This window comes from Plasmodium chabaudi, assembly GCF_900002335.3.
Source record: "Plasmodium chabaudi chabaudi strain AS genome assembly, chromosome: 2".
Taxonomy (NCBI): Eukaryota; Apicomplexa; class Aconoidasida; order Haemosporida; family Plasmodiidae; genus Plasmodium; species Plasmodium chabaudi.
In genome coordinates this window covers 294,519-312,746 of record NC_030102.2, presented here as the reverse complement: position 1 = coordinate 312,746, position 18,228 = coordinate 294,519, and the positions used below count along the sequence as shown (strand labels likewise).

Genomic DNA, 18,228 nt, shown 5'->3' with positions numbered 1-18,228 from the left:
TTTATATATATTTTTTCATATTTAAAGAGAAATGAAAAAATGAATTTTCTCTTTATGTTTTATGGGCCTCCATGTAGCGGAAAAGATACATTAATAAACTTTTTTATTAAAAAAAAAAAAAAAATTTTCTTTTTTATATACTTATTATATAACCTAAAAAAGGATAACATATCATATAGATGTAGTTATGAAAAGATATTCTTCATACAGCTAATAAAATATTGCTCTAAAATAAATAAAGTTCCTAAATTGAATAATAATGATGCAGGTAGAAAAACAAATCTATCATTCTCTTCTCTAATATGTTTATATAAAACTTTGTTTGTCACCTCCTTGGGCGACTCTCCACCTCGCTCAACTTTCCAAGGCTCTCTCAATGCCGTCTACAACAAAATTAAAAATGTAAAAAAAGTAAATAAAGCAAAACAACTATGCGTTACCCCACACACGCTTCCTAAACATGTCAAGCATAAACATGCCCATAGCAATGGCCAAAGCAGTGAGCACATTCACAAGAGTGGCATAACTAAAGAGTGTATAAAAATAAGTAGGAAAAAAATATTTATCCGTATAGCTAAGCCAAAGACCTTTTTCATATTTTATAAAAAATTTGCTAACCAAATTAAACATTTTCAACACTTTTTATCAAAGTACAAATTTTCTATTCATAATATATCACCAGATGATATTGAGAAACAATTCTATTCAACAAAAAATAAAAAAAGACATATCAATCAGTATAAGAAAATAAAAAAAATTGAAAAAAATAACATTGCAATAATGACAAACAAAATTTTTATTTTTGAAAAGCAAAACCCCAAAACGAAAATATATTACCCTGACATAAAAAAACGATGTCTAAAAAATAAATTATTTTTTTTAAAAAACAATAGGAAAAATAAAAACATAAAACCTACATTAATTAATCAAAAAAAATATTGGAAAATTGCTAGAAAAGTTGCATATTTATATTGCTATCATTTGATCAATCAAAATGAAAAAAAAAATTCCCATACCAAACATGATAGAAATAAAATAATTATATTAAACGATACTTTTCACTTTCCTTCAATGAGAAAGAAATACTATTTACTTTCAAAAAAATGTAAGACATACTAAAATTATTTTACACACACACAAATATGTATTATTACATATATACTTATATTTTATTTCTTTCTCTTTTTCAGATAACTCTCTATACATTCAAGCATTTTTAAACACCCCAGCTAAAGATTGTATAAAATTAAACACAAATAGAGACAAGTTTAAATATATATCCAACGAAACTATTATAAAAAATTGTTTATATCATAACAAATATGCAATTAGACTCAAAAATGGGAAAACAAACCCTCGAATGATTAACCTTGTTAAGGCTACTCGAAAGTGGCAAGCAAATACTATATCTATCCAAGTTAATCGTTTAAAAAATAAAAACAAAGTAATAACTTACAAAAAAATTATACATTTATGCTTGTCTACGTATAAAACATTATGGTTTACTTTCCTAATAATACAACATATTATGATCATCATTTTTTTTAAAATTATTTTCAGCTTACAGAACTATTATTCTTTATATACAAACATTTTGCAACTTTTATAAAAGAAATAAAAAAAACAAATAAAGCAATCATAAAAAAAGAAAGCCCCAAACCAGTAATTCAAACAAGTACTTTGGAGGTATTAATTTAATTTTTCACATTTTTAAATATAACAGTTTTATAATTATATAGAATCATTTTATTCCTTTCTTTACTTTTAGATTATCAATAAGACTGCTAACAAAATTATTCATGAGAAATTAAAAAATATTCCAAATGGTAATTGCATAAAATTCACACTAATTAATAATAAAAATGTAAATTATTCATAATATATTTTACTTTTTTTTCAGATCAAAAGAATTTGTATGCTCAAAAATACCGTCTTATCAAATTACAACTCTTAAAAGGTAAACCAGTTTTTATATTTTTTCCATATGTTCATTCTTTATACTTTTTACATTTTCATACCCTTTCGAATGCTGTCTAAATTTACAGAATGCAGAATAACCAAAAATTGCAACATAAAAGATATAGAGCACCGTTTTGTGACTGATTAGTTACTGATGTATGCACATCGTTTTTTTTTTTTTTTGTAATACTTTGAAGTTTTAAAATTATACTTAACCCTAATAGTTATAATAAAAAAAATAAAGAAATACATGCAAAATCCTTATAATAATTTACACACGCATATGTATACTTATTTTTTAAACAATTTATTCAACCCTTAATATATATTTTCCTGCATATCATATATTGCATTTTTATATATGCATTGCATGCGATAGGAACTATCAACTTTATTTGAAGTGTCGTTGTTTTTAATTCGATTTATGTAAAAAATAAATAATTGAGAAAATGCTTTACTCAAAAATAAACATTTTCAAACAAAATTTAACTTAAAAAAATATTATCAAAATGTTTTTTTGTGTAATATTGCACTACCATACTCATCAAACTCCTATCAAAATGTAAAGAAGTAGAAAATGAAATATTATGCATTGTCTCGGCTTTTACTTTATACATGCATATATTTATCCATTTCACTAACCTGCTTGTTAATCCATATTTTTTTAAATGTTGCTAAGGAAGCTAGTATCGATCCTCCTATGAATGTACTGAACTTTCTTTCAGGGGGTGCACTAATTCGGATCTATAAAAATGGAAAATATATAAATTTATAAAATTTAAAGCAAAATATTTCAACATTCATATGCTCTACTATTTCTTTCTTTAAAATACTGTAATGTCTTTGGGGGCAAACTTCCGAATCTCATTTAATAGTCTGTCTCCAAAGCCTTTAAAAATGTAAGTATATATAAATATATTAAGAATATAAAATCAATTAATTGAAATTGTCATAATATATCCATATATTTTATTATTAAAATTACCCTGAAACATTGTTGTACCTCCTGACAGTACAATATGTGAATATAAGGTTTTTCTCAAATCCATATCTGCCCTCGTTATAGAGGTGACAATTAACTCAGACAACCCTGGATGGGTAAATTCAAACATGCATATATATATAACCATTGTATTTCACAATTTTTACTTTTTATATTAAACAAAATCTAATTCACTTTTTTTAAGTAATATTTTTGTCCAACCTAAATACTCTAGTCCTAAAATGGACGGGTTGAAGAGAACTTCCGGTGCCCTGTATCTCTCAGACCCAATCTAAAATAAAAAAGTATACATAATATACAGCATGCAAGTGTGTGACTACGCTAGGGGCACGTTCTATATTTTCTGACTGTTCATGCAAAAAACGGTTTAGTAAAAAAATAAGCTTACCAATATTTGTGACCCATCTGGGAGTATATAAGGCAAATTTGTAAGCGATTTTTCTGAAGTATTTTTTTCTTTACTCATATTAAACGAGACATAACAACAATTTTCTTTCATGCTTTTTACTACTTCCATTTCAGCAGACGTATTAAATAAATGCCCATTTTTTCTTAACAGGTATCCTAAATATGTAGTAATATCTCGTCCTGCAATGTCAGATCTGGTAATGGTGTTCGTTATACTGTATCCTTTGTTAAAAAAAATATGTATGAATTATTTTTCCATAATATAGCCAAAATTTTAATATATTATATATTACTTTATTTTTTTTCTCGTCTTACCTTCATAAATGGACACACAATGACAAACACCGTCTCCACAATCAAGAACTGTACCATTTGTTTTTCCACATGAATATAAAGATAGTATTGCTTGTATAGAAATAAATAAAGCTGGGGCATTAAAAGATTCAAAGAATACTTCAGCAATCTTTTCTTTATTCTTTTGTGGATTTAACGGGGCTTCTGTCAATAATACTGGATGCTAAGACGAGAAAAAGAAAAAGAAAAACATAAAATGGAAAATTATTCAAAAATGTGCAATAAAAATATATCGTAATGAATATAACATATTAAAAAAAATTAGAAAAATATAAACTCTTATACCATATGTATATTATACCTCTTCTGAATTTATCTTTAGTGAATTATAAACATGTATCCAAATATTTTCCATGTCATTCCAATTTTCAATAATCCCATGATTTATTGGATAAGTAACTTTTAATAACCCTCGATATTCTTCCTATAAATTTAAATGTCTATAAGTATTTAATTTTATTTTATAATTTATTTAGTTTGATATATTTATTTTTGCTTACTGCTTTATTTCCAACAAACAAATTCCCCTCTACTGCTCCAGCCATAACCCTCTTGTATTTTGGTCGCCCAACACTAAAAAATAAAAAGTGGATATGTTCGAAAGTTTTATATAACAATATGATACATGCTGTTGTTGTGTGCATATATTTCTGTCGTTTATTTTTTATATGCATAAAGTAATCACATATTCATTACATACTAGGAAGGGAATACAAGGTTAGGGGCATCATCCCCTGCGAAGCCTGATTTTATATAACCACTTCCATTGTCAATTATTATTGGCTGATTAGAATAAAGCTGATTACCATATTCGTTCATTATATCTTTTAACATAAATATATATATAAGATGATTTTTTTTTTCTATTCCTCTTTATTTATCCACTTGTTACGAAATACGTTGTAATGAAATAAAGGTTGAAAATTTTTTTTAAAAAAAGTGCATGCTATTTACATTTAAGTAGACAAGGATACATACATATATCTGTATGTACATATGTTCCACATTAGGGAAAGGCTTATCTTTTTTTTTGGAGCATACCACTCTTTTACGCTTTTAACAAAAAATTAAAACTTATAAAGACAAAGAATATTATTATTATGTTATTTTTACATGTGTGTATATTTTTTTTTCCACTTAAATATAAGATAAAAAATAAACTTTAAAACGACACATGTGTGCACGCATGTGTATACCAAATTTGGTAAAAAGTTGAATAAGGCCTAATATACATGTATGTACAAATATTTCTTTAAATATTAAAATTTTTATATTTATATATTTTAAATAATATTCCATGATACTTTCAAATTTTTATATATATCTACACCCCCCAATTGTGTCTTAAATAAGAATAAAAAAACATATCAATGTATAACAATTTAAAAAAGTCTGTGGATTATACATTCATCCATATAAAATGAATTTTTATTATATTACAAGTTTAACTTGTAAACATTTTTTCCATTGATTAAAAAATATATATAAATGATTATATAAGAACATATAATTTATCAAAGAACTACAACATATTTTGTCTGCATAGTGTTTATTCTACCCTCTTCCTTTTATTTTATTTTATTATTTTCTCACGGTTTAATACTGTGGTAATAGGTTTTTATATTAAAGCGCATTTTAGCCATTTTTTATTCCTACATTTTTGTTATTACTTGGTCAGCTAAAATGCTTACATTTGTAACCAAAAAAAAAAAAAATACAAACAAATAGCTATTTTGGTTCCTTTTTTACATTCTCTATTCATAATATTTTTAAAAAAAATGAACAAATAATAATGTCACTTTACAGTTTTAAGTTCGATCACATAGTTATATGCATATATAATGACTACAATAGTTAAAGAAAGGGATGATCGTAACCGTTATGAGTCTGCTTATCGATCTTTATATTTATTTACACTATAGTGTATTGAAAAATAGGTATAAATATACTTTTGCTTATACAGGTAACGTACCAGACCAAACGTGTAACAAAAAAATATGAACAAGCAAGGTGTCTGCAGAAAATTGGTATTATTGCATATTTTTCGTTCCTTTCGCTAATGATACCATTTTTCATAAAATGCATATATAAGGGGAAAATAATTATAAAAAGAAATGAGAATAGTCACACATTCTACTTTTATGTTATACTAATTAAGGCTAATGCTTTTGTTTTTATATTTTCTTTTACGGCGTTAATGTGAAATACCAAATTAGAACAAAGTAAAAAAGGCTTATATATATATACACCTTCATTTTTAAGGTGAAGATTATTATTACATAAATTCACATTAAAAAATTATTCATTTTATTTTTATCTTGAAACAATGATATATCCATTGTGCAATTTTAATTTCCTTGCTTATTTATTATTATAATTTAAAAAGGGTAAAAAGGCAATATATTTTTTGCGTGTTATTTAATTTTTTTACTGCTGTTTTGCACATATTGAAATTATAGCAGTTTTATTTATTTTTCGTTTATTTTTCGCGTATTTTATTACATTTTTACAATTTTTTTTTCATTAATTTTTTTAATATATTTTAGAGAAGCATTTACCGATACCAAATATTATAGGAAAAAATAATAGCATATTATTATATGCTTTAGGAATAGCCGTATTGCAAATCATAAAGTATGCATAATAGCTTACTAAATTTATGTATCATTATCGTTATACCTTCTAAATCAAAAATATATTCTTTCGTTTTTTTTGCTGTAAAATTATATTTTCATATTTTTTATTATTTGGTAAATTAACATATATATAGTAATTATACTGCCGATGCGGATTAAATACATTACAATTCGTATATATTAGTTTTTTTTTTTTTTTTTTTCAAAGCTTATGGGTATTGTCACAATGTTTCATTTTTTCTAACCACAAGGTTTTATTAATTTGATAAATAAATTATTTTTATTAATTATATTCATTTTTATTTACAATTTTTTAACTTTTTTCCACAATTTATTTCAAACATTTCATTGTTTCGCACCCGTGAGAGTTTCACAGTGTCATTCTTTTTATTTTTTGAAGATAACTAACTTATGAGTTCCAGATTAATGACAAAATAAAAGGTCTCTTTGACATATTTGACTAAAATAAAAATACAATGAATAAATATTATGCAAGATTTATACATATTTTAATCGTATTAATATTTTATTTGTTTATAAATAAGTGTGAGGGTGAATCAAAAAATAAAAATGAAAATGTTATTTCCCCAATACACTCTTTTAAATCTCCAATTCAGATCGAAGATTTAAACAATGGATGGGTCATAGATTATTCAGCAGCACCAACTAATAACTATTTGGTGCTTGTACCTAATGTGTATAATCGAAGGGGTATATTATATAACAACACCCCAATAAAATCAGACGTCTTTGATATTAGTTTCAGTTTCAATATTTATAAAAAATATTATAAAGAATCGATTGATGGAAGTTATTATAAAAATGAACCTGGAAAAAATATTACATATAATGTAAATATCGATGAAAAAGATAAAACAAATGGTTTTGCATTTTGGATATTAGAAAATCAGATGTCTGTACAATCACCCACCACTAGTAACGAGCCAATAGTTTTGAATGAAGAAGATGTTATATTATATGGTTATAAAAAAACATTTAGTGGCATATGTGTATATTTTCAATTAAGAGAAAATGATCTAGCTGTATATGCATTAATAAATAATGGAAACAAATCTATAAATATTAATAATAATAGTGCAAAAAATTATAATTTAGGTTTATTACAAAATAATGGTTTAATAAGTGTAAAAGTAACAGCTCAAAAAAATGATGTACGTATTTACTTATTTAATGCAAAAACATCGACATATATACATAGTCTAACTATAAAGAAAATTTTACCTAAAGAAAATTATATTGGATTTTCTTCTTATAATTTCAAGGAAGATAAATCTATATCCCTTACACACGTAAATAAATATTTACCAACATTTGTGGGTATAACCGATTTTCATGTATATACAAATTATGTTGTTAAAGAACCAGAACAAGAAATTATTGCTGAAAATGATAACCCAGAACCTAATAATGTAAAAGCAAATAATGAAGAAGCAAATAATAATGATGTAAATGTTAATACATTGATGAATGATATTTCATCATCTCAAAACTTAGGCCAATCTTCTCAAGAAGAAACTTTAAAATCTATGTTAAAAATAATTCAAGACTTTGTTACTTATCAAGTTAATATTGATAAACATATGTCACAAAATATGGCAGTTTTAAAAGAAAATATTCAAAATATGCAAGAAGAGATAAAACAAATACGAAAAAATATTAATAATAAATCAGATCCAAAAAATATTCAAAAAATTTTTACTTCCGAATTAAGCGGATTAAAAAATTTATTTCATTCTCATGCACAGCATCATAAAAAAAATATAGAAGACATTACAAACAGATTAACTAGCAAATTAGACAATAATTACGATTTAAAATTATTAGCCCAAAAAGCTCAAAAATTGGAACATATTATTAATAAGGGAAATAATACCTCCTACTTTTTCTCAGTAGCATTTGCCGCTCTTATTGTTATAACTCTCATAATGATTTATAAAAAAATTAGAGATGTTGAAAAAAAACATATTTTATAATTATTATTCATATCGTATATTATACTTTATTTTATATATATAATCTCTGTGCATTCTTTTTATATTTTTTTTTATTATTTTTGTTTTTTTCCATTCCACTGTTGTATTGGTTTGTTATTTACAACTTCATTATGCGGCAAAAAATGATTATTATGTTTATAATTTATTTACCCAGCTTTTATATACTTTATTTTTTTTAAAATTTCACAACACAATTTTTTGTGTACCTTAATTCTTATATTTCATGGTTTTATTTTAACTATTCAAATAACATATATACATAGTTGTATATAAATAATTATTTTTATATTCATATTAATTTTAAAAAAAGTTTATATTATTTTTTAAAATAATATTAACTATTTCCAAATATAGGTATACATACTTTTTTAAGCAAACTCCATTTTGTTGTCTTTACAATTTATTAAATTAAAAGGCTATATATATATATATATATATATATATATATATATATATATATATATATATTTTTTTTTCTCTCTCTTTTTGGCGCAAAAAAGACAAACATAATAAGCACCAACATGTAGAGCTACCATTTAAAAGGTCAGGAGAAAATTTATTTTTGAAATTAGACCAAACATAATTCTCATAACATGCTATGATATGTTTACATGCATAATTTGTTTTAAAAAATAAAAAAATTATTGCCCATATATTATTTTATTCGCTATTTATTTTTCCTCATATTCATTTGCTATTTTCAACCCGAATTTTAAAACGCTATACATAAAAATGCTTGTAAATATACACAGATTTATACTTACAACATATGTTTAAACTCTCCTACTGTATATGCATAATATGTGTTAAAATGTAAAATTTTTAATACGAAAAAAATAAAAATAACAAAATAAGTATAGCTTATTTAGAAATATGAATTAACATATTACTTTGGCTTGCACCATTTGTTGTCCATACTGTGAAATATATATAAAACGAATATAAAGTTTTATACATATATCTACTTATAAAAATTATTGTCTTTTCCACTAATACGACACATTTACTTTGTAAAACAAAATGTTTATCACAATTTCAAGATACCTTTTTTTATTATTTTTAATAAAATCATGCCTTCGTAATTTGAAAATTTTTGCAAAAAAAAAATTCATTCCCAACTTTGTCTTGTATGCATAGTTAACCTGTTGCTACTTTATTTTACTTATTATTTACTTCCTTTTTTCCAACCTACTTAGACCTATTCCCTCAACACAATGATACATTCTTCGAGCGTGGACCCCAACCAAACAAGTGATAACCAATATTTCAATTCCCATCTGTTTATTCAACTTATGCTTGGCACTTTGTCATACATAGTAACATGCTTTACATCATATCTTTAGTAAGGAGACCAACCAAATAAGTATACATACACACATATTTATCAACTTTTTTTTAAATAATATTTTACAGAATTGGAAATAACCAAATATTTAATAGAAGAATACTAGATGGAAGCGAATTAAATGATTGTGATCGATGGTCAGACTGGTCCCAGTGTTCAAAGACATGCGATATCGGAATAAAAATACGAGCCAGAATTAGTAACAATCCAATTCATTCATTGTTTTGTTCTAAATTTACAGAATCTTCTGTTTGTTTTATGCAAGAATGCCCTGAATCATCTGAAAGACGAAGTCGTGACGAAAGAGAAAAACGAAAAAATAAAAAAAGTAAAATGCTAACCAAATATCTAATAATTTTTTGTGTATTTTCAGCAGCAAATATAATCATATTGTTAATCTGCGCAATCATTTCAATCAAAAAGAAACTTATATAAATATGTCCTTATTCATTTTGGAAATTCAAATAAAAAAATCGAAACAAATTCAAGACAAAAAAATCGTTCGGATTTTTATTTTACCCTACCTCCCTATATATAACATACACACATAGGCTACATATATTTAGAGCAATACAAAAATTGTATACATATAAGATAGGATGTTGTTATTTTATTTATTATTCATATATGCATAAACTTATAATAGAGCAATGATTTATTTTGTTTACATAAATGTGTGTGTATACTAATATATATATCGAGATAGAGATAGAGAGAGACAACAAAACACGACTTTTCAAAACGAAATAAAACAAATATGTCTAATAATCCTTGACACTCTATGCAATTGCTTTTTTGTTTTTTATACCTTCCTATATATTATGTACATGTATGAAAATGTCATAACGAGTGTGCATGATTACTCTCGAAAATTGCGCAAAGAATTAGTGTCTCGACCCGTTTTATTTTATTACTTTTTCATTTCATTTTTTATCATTTATCATTTTTTAAAGTGATAGCATAATATACCAACACATATATCACAATTAAATATTGTAAACAGCGAAAAAAAATTATGAACACTTAAAAAAAAATTGAACTTAATTGTGGGTATGACCCTAGTTGGTAAGGGTATAGAAAAATAGCTATGCCCTTAGAAATAGTATTATTTTAAAATATGCATTAATAATTTCCTTCGTATATATATATGACTACCCATTTGGTTAGCCTCGCATTTTTCTCCTTGATAGTATAACATCCTTACAAGGAATGAAATGCTCACCAAATGTTGTGTAGCATGATTTGGTTATTCTATGAATGCAGAATTTGGGTAAATACGATTACACGGTTTGATTTGAAAAATAAAGAATTCGCAAATACATACTACACACACGTATAATCAAATTGCAAATGTAAATGTATTTATGTGCACTCATTTTATTTAACTAAAGACAGAATATTCAAATATGTTAATATATACTTTTTTCGAGTACAACCAAAATTTTAATTACAACATAAAGGTTTTATTTTTATTTTATAAATATATATATATTTTTTATAAATTGAAAGGTTGCAACTTCAATTAGATATGCGTAAAAATTTTTTTTTGTAGTTTTGTGTAATATATATTTTGTTCATAAAAATATATCATATTTTATTTGCATATAATATATTATATACATAATTGTTTATTATCTTTAAATTCATAGGGAAAAATAAATAATTAAAAAAATATACTAGTACAAATATAACATGTTACTAATTGTGTTATGAAAATTTTCCAATATTTGGTTGTATACATGCATAAAATAAAAATCGTTTATAATGTACATGCAAACATTGTCTTTAATGAAATATATTTAATGTTTTTTTTGAATTTTATTTATTCAATTTGTTATTTTATCATTTTATTATTTTTTTTTTTCTGATTTTTTTTACAATAATATATACCGTTATAACACAGAATTGGTATAACCAAATCCGCCGATCCAAATTATATTATTTCAAAGTGTGCAAGACGAGAGAAAACATCTTTTCAAATTTTGTATAATTTAATAACATTTTAAAGACATATTAAAATTCGTTTTAAGGCTATTTACAACATAAATAGAGTTATGTAGCGATGGGCGGCTATCTATGAATAATTTGATATGCTCAAAAATTTATCAAAATACATATAAAACACACATGTTAATGATTTGTTAAATATAAAAAATACAAATTAATGATATGATAAATAAATTGAAATTAATTTTACGAATAAAAATTGCAATTTTATTTTTGTTGTCCATTTTCTAACACCTCATGCTGATGTACCCCATACAAAAAATTTGTACACACACAGTCAGCAATTATAGGGGTACCCTTTTTGTTTAACTTGATTAAAATATAATTCGAATTTATTTGAAAACAAATATTAAGAAAAAAGACAATATAATTATTATAAAAAAAAAACGAGGTCGAACAAAATGGGAGACATTGATCACGTATTAATAAGTATCAAAAAAATAGAAGCGATAAAAAGTCATTTAACTAAATTTAATAATGTTATACAAAGTGAGTTTGGATATTTTTGTGGAATAAAAAATAGAAATATAAATCTAGAAATTAATTCAAATGAATTTGATCAAACTATATTTAAACGTTTATATTCATCATGGAGAATGGAAGATCTTAACAATTTTAATGTGAAAAGTGTTATGAGAATAATGGAAAGAAATCCATATGTTATATTCTTTTTATATTTCTTATTGATTTTTATTATTGTTTATTTAACTTCATTTATTTTATATACTAAATGCTTTAGACGGCTACTGAAAAAATTATCTAACTCACCAAAAAATAATAATAATAACAAAGATAAGGAAGAAGAATGGGCAAAAACAAATAAAGCATATAGAAATTCGACTAGCACAAATGGAAATAGCGTTAAAGAAAATTATAATAATGAACTCGACGAACTCAATAACAGTAATGGAAATGGTGAAAATAGTAATGTCATAACTATTGTAAAAAAAAGAGCTTATAACATAGTAATGAATTTGATAATATGCTCTTTTCTTTGTTGTCTTATTTGTTTGGGAATTTGGGGAATGTTTATTTTTATAGATGCACAAAAAGGAATTAATATGAATATCTGTGGGTTATCAAAAACGATTGAAAAATTTCTTATTGATAAATGTCCTGATACAAAAAATGTAAATTCAGAATGCTATTCTTTAGAACATGTTGTTACAGATATTGTTACCGTAATGAATCAATATCAAACCACGAAGGAGTTTATTAAAAAAAAAACGAATTATCACAACAACGAGGGATTCCCTATCCTTTTAAGTAGGCCTACTCTTCTGCATGCTTACGCCGTTGTACGCTTTTCTGACTTTGTGCATGTTTTCTTCAACTTTTGCCTAATGTTGCTTCGTTATATTTGTTTCTTTTTTTACCTACGCAGAGTACCAAACCGGATTCAACATGTTAAAAGTGCTTAGAAGCAACATCGAAAAAAATAATAAAAAATTAGAAGACGAATATCTTCATACTTATCCAGTTTTAAAAGTACTTAAAGCATCTTTGGACAATATTGTTACTAAGGGAGATGATTTATTAAGTCAGGCTGAATCCATTATTAATACTTCAAAAAATGAAATTGGGAATTTATTCAATAATGTAGATAATACTATAATTAATTCAGTAGATACTAATGTTTCCAACTTAAAAACAAAAATAGATAATTTAGGAATCCTTATAAAAGCATATGACAAAAAATTTAAAATCCGATCTATATTAAATAAATTTACAGCTGCAATGATGACTTTAAATATAATGATAATATTAATTTCATTAGTTATATTAATAGTAATGTTATCCTCTATGTTTTTTGTAATAAAAGGGAATGCAATGGATGATAAGAATTTTTCAGGCTTACTTCGTGCTTTTAGTGGTACTTTTGGATTGTTAGCAATTATCGTTTTAACAATAGGAACGGTCTTTTTAATTTTATCTGTTTTAGGTGGAACTAGTTGTATTATATCTGATCGAATATTAAAAAATGAATTTACTTTCGACTTTTTAAGTGAAAATAAAATTGGTTATTGCATAAAAAATCCAGATGAAGCACTTATTGATCGAAGTCTTACAACCACATATATGGAATCTCTTGATTCTTTAAACACAACTGATATATATAATAGTATCGCAAAATATAATGGTGATTTTGACAAAATTAAGGGAGATTATAAAAAGCAATCAAAAATGATAAAAGATTACATATGGGTAATCATTCCAACAGATAACAATGAAATTATAAACCGTGCTGATGCAGAACTTGTTAAAAAATCGTTACAAGGAACATGTCTAACAAGAGAGAATGTTCAATTTGAAGAATATCAACTCATGGGAACAAATACTTATATGAACTATTTAAATAAATTTGGATTAAGTGATAATTATGAAATGTGTTTTGAAGATGAATCGTGTGAAAATGACCCAAACAAATACAATATTAAATACGGCTCTAAAGTTACAGACGCGAAATATATTACTGTTAGAAATCATAAGAGCCGACTTTATTCAGACAGAGACGTTGATAGTGTACTCGAAATAATGGCATTAAAAGCAAAAATTAATAAAGATAAAATTTTTGATGTCAGGGACTTAGATGAAAAACAGACGGAAAAACTATCATGGCAAGAATATACACCACAAAATGAGCCTGGAGGAAGTAACATGTCCATTATTCAAACATATTTTGAGAAAGCTATTGAATATATAAATTTTGAAATTATTTTAACTTTATTTAGAGAAGTTAGTAATCATATAAAATTATTTAAAAATGTTATTATCGAAAAAAGCGAATCATTAATAGAAAATACGAAGTGTAATAGATTAATAAATCTAATGACTAATGTAAGACATAATTATTGTGACAATGGAATTTTAAAAATAACTCGATTATCAGTCATACTGATTTCTTGTGGACTTGTTTCTTTTTGTCTTTGGTACCTTTTCCTTTTTTTTTGGTTATACTATCAAATGAAGATTATTTAAATCCAAGTCATATTAACCTTCATTATAAAATAAACTTTACTTTTTTACTATAAAAAATATTGGGGATTGCCAATATTTTTTAAATAAAATATGACATATTTTGTCTTATATATATATTTCTCTCTATCATATTATGCTACATTTTTCTTTTATTTTTTTTTGTCTTAATTTGGTATATTATATATATTTTTTTTTTTTCATAATTTTTTGTATTTTACTTTTTTTGTTTTATGTTTTTGTATTTATTGGTTATCCAATTATAGCAAAATTTGCACAATACCTTTCACTACTCATGCTGCTTCCATATGTGAAGTGATACCGATTTGTATTTTTATTTGTTTGCTTTTGAAATTTATTAATTTTATTTTTCTTTTTTGGAAACTTTAATAAAACATAAGCTATATATAAATATCGTACTTTACTATCTCTTTACTTTTAATTACTATTTTTTTTCTTTTTTTTTGTGAAATCATTATTTTTTCAACTGCTTAACGGAGTCTAAGCCGTTCCTATTAATAATAAAGGGACGACAAAAATAAAAAGTGAAAAAGAGAAGGGAATGCCAATTTATATGCTTGTGTGCAAATATATGAACTTTCTCTATATATCCTTTTTTTTAGCTAGCTAGCCTTTTATTTTATGAACGGTTCATATTTTTTCCGTCATTTTTTTCGTCATTTTTTCGTTACACCTTTGAGCTAATTAAATTATACTTTAAAATTGAAATATAACGTTGTTGGTTGGGTTAAAACGGTGAAATACTTAAAAAAAGAAAACAAGAAAAAAACTCAAGGAATGCATAAAAATTAAATAAGGAAACAAAATATTATAAAGACAATAGCATGGAAGTGTATGCACATTCCTTATGTCATTTTTTTTTTTCATATACGGTTCTCTTTAATAAAAGCCAAATATTAAAAGAGTAAAGCATATAGCTTCATATTCTTAAATAATAGTATATGCACGTAATATGGACTATTCATCATATTGGAACATACCAAATGTTTTTTTTATAACAAAGATGCAAATTTCAGCCACCTTATACACTGGACTAATAAATATTGTCCATAATATATTAGAGCCCTTAGTAGTCTCTAAAGCGTTTTCTGAACTATTTAATTTATTTTCGACTGATTTAAGTTTTTTATTATGGGTTTTACCTTGTAATAATAGTTGATAAGTTGTTTTTTCTTCTTCAGACATGGATAATCCAGCTTGTGTATATTTTCTTGAAGTTGCATTTAAATCAAAGATAAGTTTTGGAAATAATTGATTAAGTATACTATTTTGCAAAAATGCTGAAATGTTTACATCATAAAAAATGGATGCGACATAATCTAAACCTGGGCTATATATATCTTTATTTTTTGAATATAAACAAAAAAAGTTTTCATAATTTCGAATTCTAGTATAACCTGAAACATCTTTAAAAGCTTTTTTAACTGATCTATTGGCAACTAAAAGCATATTTTTATCTGGAAAATATTTTTGATAATATTCATATGGAGTATCATGACTTCTAAATGGCCATGGTAAACCATTTACTAAATAAAGGTAACTATTGTTGTTGAATATTTCTGTATCTTCTATTGTATGTTTGCTTGGATCAATTGATTCATTCTTTTTCATTTTATCTTCAATTCCATCTTTTGTTAAATCTAAATAATTTAAATAAGAAATATGGGTATTCCATTCTCTAATTGCTGAAAGATCTCTCAATGCATAATTCATACCATAAAGTGATACATCATTTAATTTTCCATGTCCTACTATTTCATAATTTGGTTTATTCTTATCTACTGGATTTTTAAATAAGGTACAATCTTCACTTTTATTAAAAAATTCATTGTTTTCATTACTAAATGTATTATTACGTACGCTATCACAAATGTTTAAATATTTAGTTACTAACTCGTCATTAATGAATACAGATTTTTCATTTATAGCTATTTTTTCTTCTGTTAATATTTCACTTTTAGTTTTTACAAGAGTTTGTGTGCTTTCTTTTTCGGTATTGGCTTCAACATTTAATTCAGCTTCTTCAATCTTAGCTTGTTCTAAATATTTTTGGTTTTCCTTTACATTTTCTACATCAATAAGCTCTCCTAAACTTCGGTAATTAGTTACATTTGTTGATTTACAGGATCCAACATTATTATTATATTTCGCCAAAACAAACAAGGATACTAAAAAAATATAATATTTATTATGTTTGAAATTCATTTTTTTCTATTTTATAACTTAATATGCATCTTTTGTTTTTCTTTATCGGTCTTGTTCACCCTATTTATTTTAAAAAATTTTTTTTAACGTGTAAATTAAAATAGTTTAAATTGTGTGTATATAATGTATATGCAATTATATTTTTTTTATGTGTGGAAAATAGTGATCATTTAAAATGAATTTTAATCTATATAACAAATTTCGAACTTTATATTAATCGAAGTATAATTGTTATATATGGAGATTTACATTAATTCTGCACAAATATAAGAATGAATTAAATCGAAGGTATATTGGTATGGTTGCGTTATATATTTTTAAATGTATATATTATTTTCTCATTGTTTTCATTTATTTATAGATTTATATACTTTTATTTTTATTGTTTTATATTATTAAATATTTTCAATATAACATCTTTTATAACATGAAAATCGGTTAAATCTATAAAAAATTTTAATATATATTTGTGTACATATTTTACAAATTAAAAAAATTTATAATTAAAAAAATTGGTGGCAATATTTACATTAATTTTATCAAATTTTTTAATTATTAAAATTTTCGACATATACGATTTAAAAAAATATAGATAAATCACAAATGCTCTCATAACATATATGTAACTATGTGTGTCCGTTTTTTTTTTTCTTTTTTTCGATTCCCCGATTTAGCTACAAATTATAAATACTTTTTTTTCTATTTTATAGAAAATAGCCTTTAATATTATTACATGCACGCATATAAAGAGAATTATAATATATACAACTAAATGCTATTCACAAAAATTGTGAAAAAAAAAAGGATCCATAAATAATTTACATCATAAATATAGCAATTGCATTAAGCACTAAATAAAAATAATCAATTAACAACAAAATCATAGTAAAAAAAATTGCACATAAAATATGTAGAAATAGAAAAAAAAGAAATAAACGATTTATTTTACGAAATGAAAATCGAAAAAACGTTAAAAGTTTTTTTTGTAAATTATGCAATAAAAATTTAATTAAAAAGTACACCACCAATATAAATATTATAATAATAATAATAATAAAATAATTCAAAAAAGTGTGTTATTATATTTTCAAACGAATGAAGCATAGAAAAAAATTATAATCATTTTTTTTCTATATTAATAATTTTCTATTTTCATTTACTTTTTTTAGTATGAAAAAATTTATTTAAAAACGAACTTCATTTTTAGTCATATTGGTTTTGGTTAGGGTCGAAGGAAATTGTTATGACACCAACTGATCATTGAATATTTACTAAATGGAAAATCGAATTGATTATTTT

The 18,228-nt window shown here is 24.2% G+C and overlaps 6 protein-coding genes across 6 annotated transcripts; 4 read left to right on the top strand and 2 right to left on the bottom strand.

Annotated features, from left to right (window-relative positions):
• Positions 1-39: 39 nt before the first annotated feature.
• On the top strand, positions 40-2,107 carry PCHAS_0207800 (L-seryl-tRNA(Sec) kinase, putative; the record flags this gene model as incomplete). The annotated part of the gene is made up of 6 exons (XM_016798845.1): positions 40-1,105; positions 1,191-1,444; positions 1,561-1,686; positions 1,769-1,826; positions 1,901-1,957; positions 2,046-2,107. 6 exons carry the CDS (start codon positions 40-42, stop codon positions 2,105-2,107), a joined length of 1,623 nt encoding a protein of 540 aa, XP_016653087.1.
• Positions 2,108-2,463: 356 nt separating this feature from the next.
• Positions 2,464-4,543, bottom strand: PCHAS_0207700 (actin-related protein; the record flags this gene model as incomplete). Its single annotated transcript, XM_740866.3, has 10 exons — positions 2,464-2,511; positions 2,602-2,703; positions 2,793-2,848; positions 2,945-3,049; positions 3,164-3,233; positions 3,351-3,592; positions 3,686-3,887; positions 4,026-4,148; positions 4,225-4,297; positions 4,425-4,543. The coding sequence occupies 10 exons, from the start codon at positions 4,541-4,543 to the stop codon at positions 2,464-2,466; spliced, it is 1,140 nt and encodes a 379-aa protein (XP_745959.3).
• Positions 4,544-6,836: 2,293 nt separating this feature from the next.
• On the top strand, positions 6,837-8,354 carry PCHAS_0207600 (parasite-infected erythrocyte surface protein; the record flags this gene model as incomplete). The annotated part of the gene is made up of 1 exon (XM_735131.2): positions 6,837-8,354. One exon carries the CDS (start codon positions 6,837-6,839, stop codon positions 8,352-8,354), a length of 1,518 nt encoding a protein of 505 aa, XP_740224.2.
• Positions 8,355-9,395: 1,041 nt separating this feature from the next.
• On the top strand, positions 9,396-10,155 carry PCHAS_0207500 (thrombospondin-related sporozoite protein, putative; the record flags this gene model as incomplete). The annotated part of the gene is made up of 3 exons (XM_016798827.1): positions 9,396-9,453; positions 9,572-9,626; positions 9,789-10,155. 3 exons carry the CDS (start codon positions 9,396-9,398, stop codon positions 10,153-10,155), a joined length of 480 nt encoding a protein of 159 aa, XP_016653086.1.
• Positions 10,156-12,128: 1,973 nt separating this feature from the next.
• Positions 12,129-14,706, top strand: PCHAS_0207400 (conserved Plasmodium protein, unknown function; the record flags this gene model as incomplete). Its single annotated transcript, XM_016798818.1, has 2 exons — positions 12,129-12,993; positions 13,112-14,706. 2 exons carry the CDS (start codon positions 12,129-12,131, stop codon positions 14,704-14,706), a joined length of 2,460 nt encoding a protein of 819 aa, XP_016653085.1.
• A 975-nt stretch (positions 14,707-15,681) lies between these two features.
• Positions 15,682-16,929, bottom strand: PCHAS_0207300 (StAR-related lipid transfer protein; the record flags this gene model as incomplete). The annotated part of the gene is made up of 1 exon (XM_734192.2): positions 15,682-16,929. The coding sequence occupies one exon, from the start codon at positions 16,927-16,929 to the stop codon at positions 15,682-15,684; it is 1,248 nt and encodes a 415-aa protein (XP_739285.2).
• Between the last annotated feature and the right edge of the window lie 1,299 nt (positions 16,930-18,228).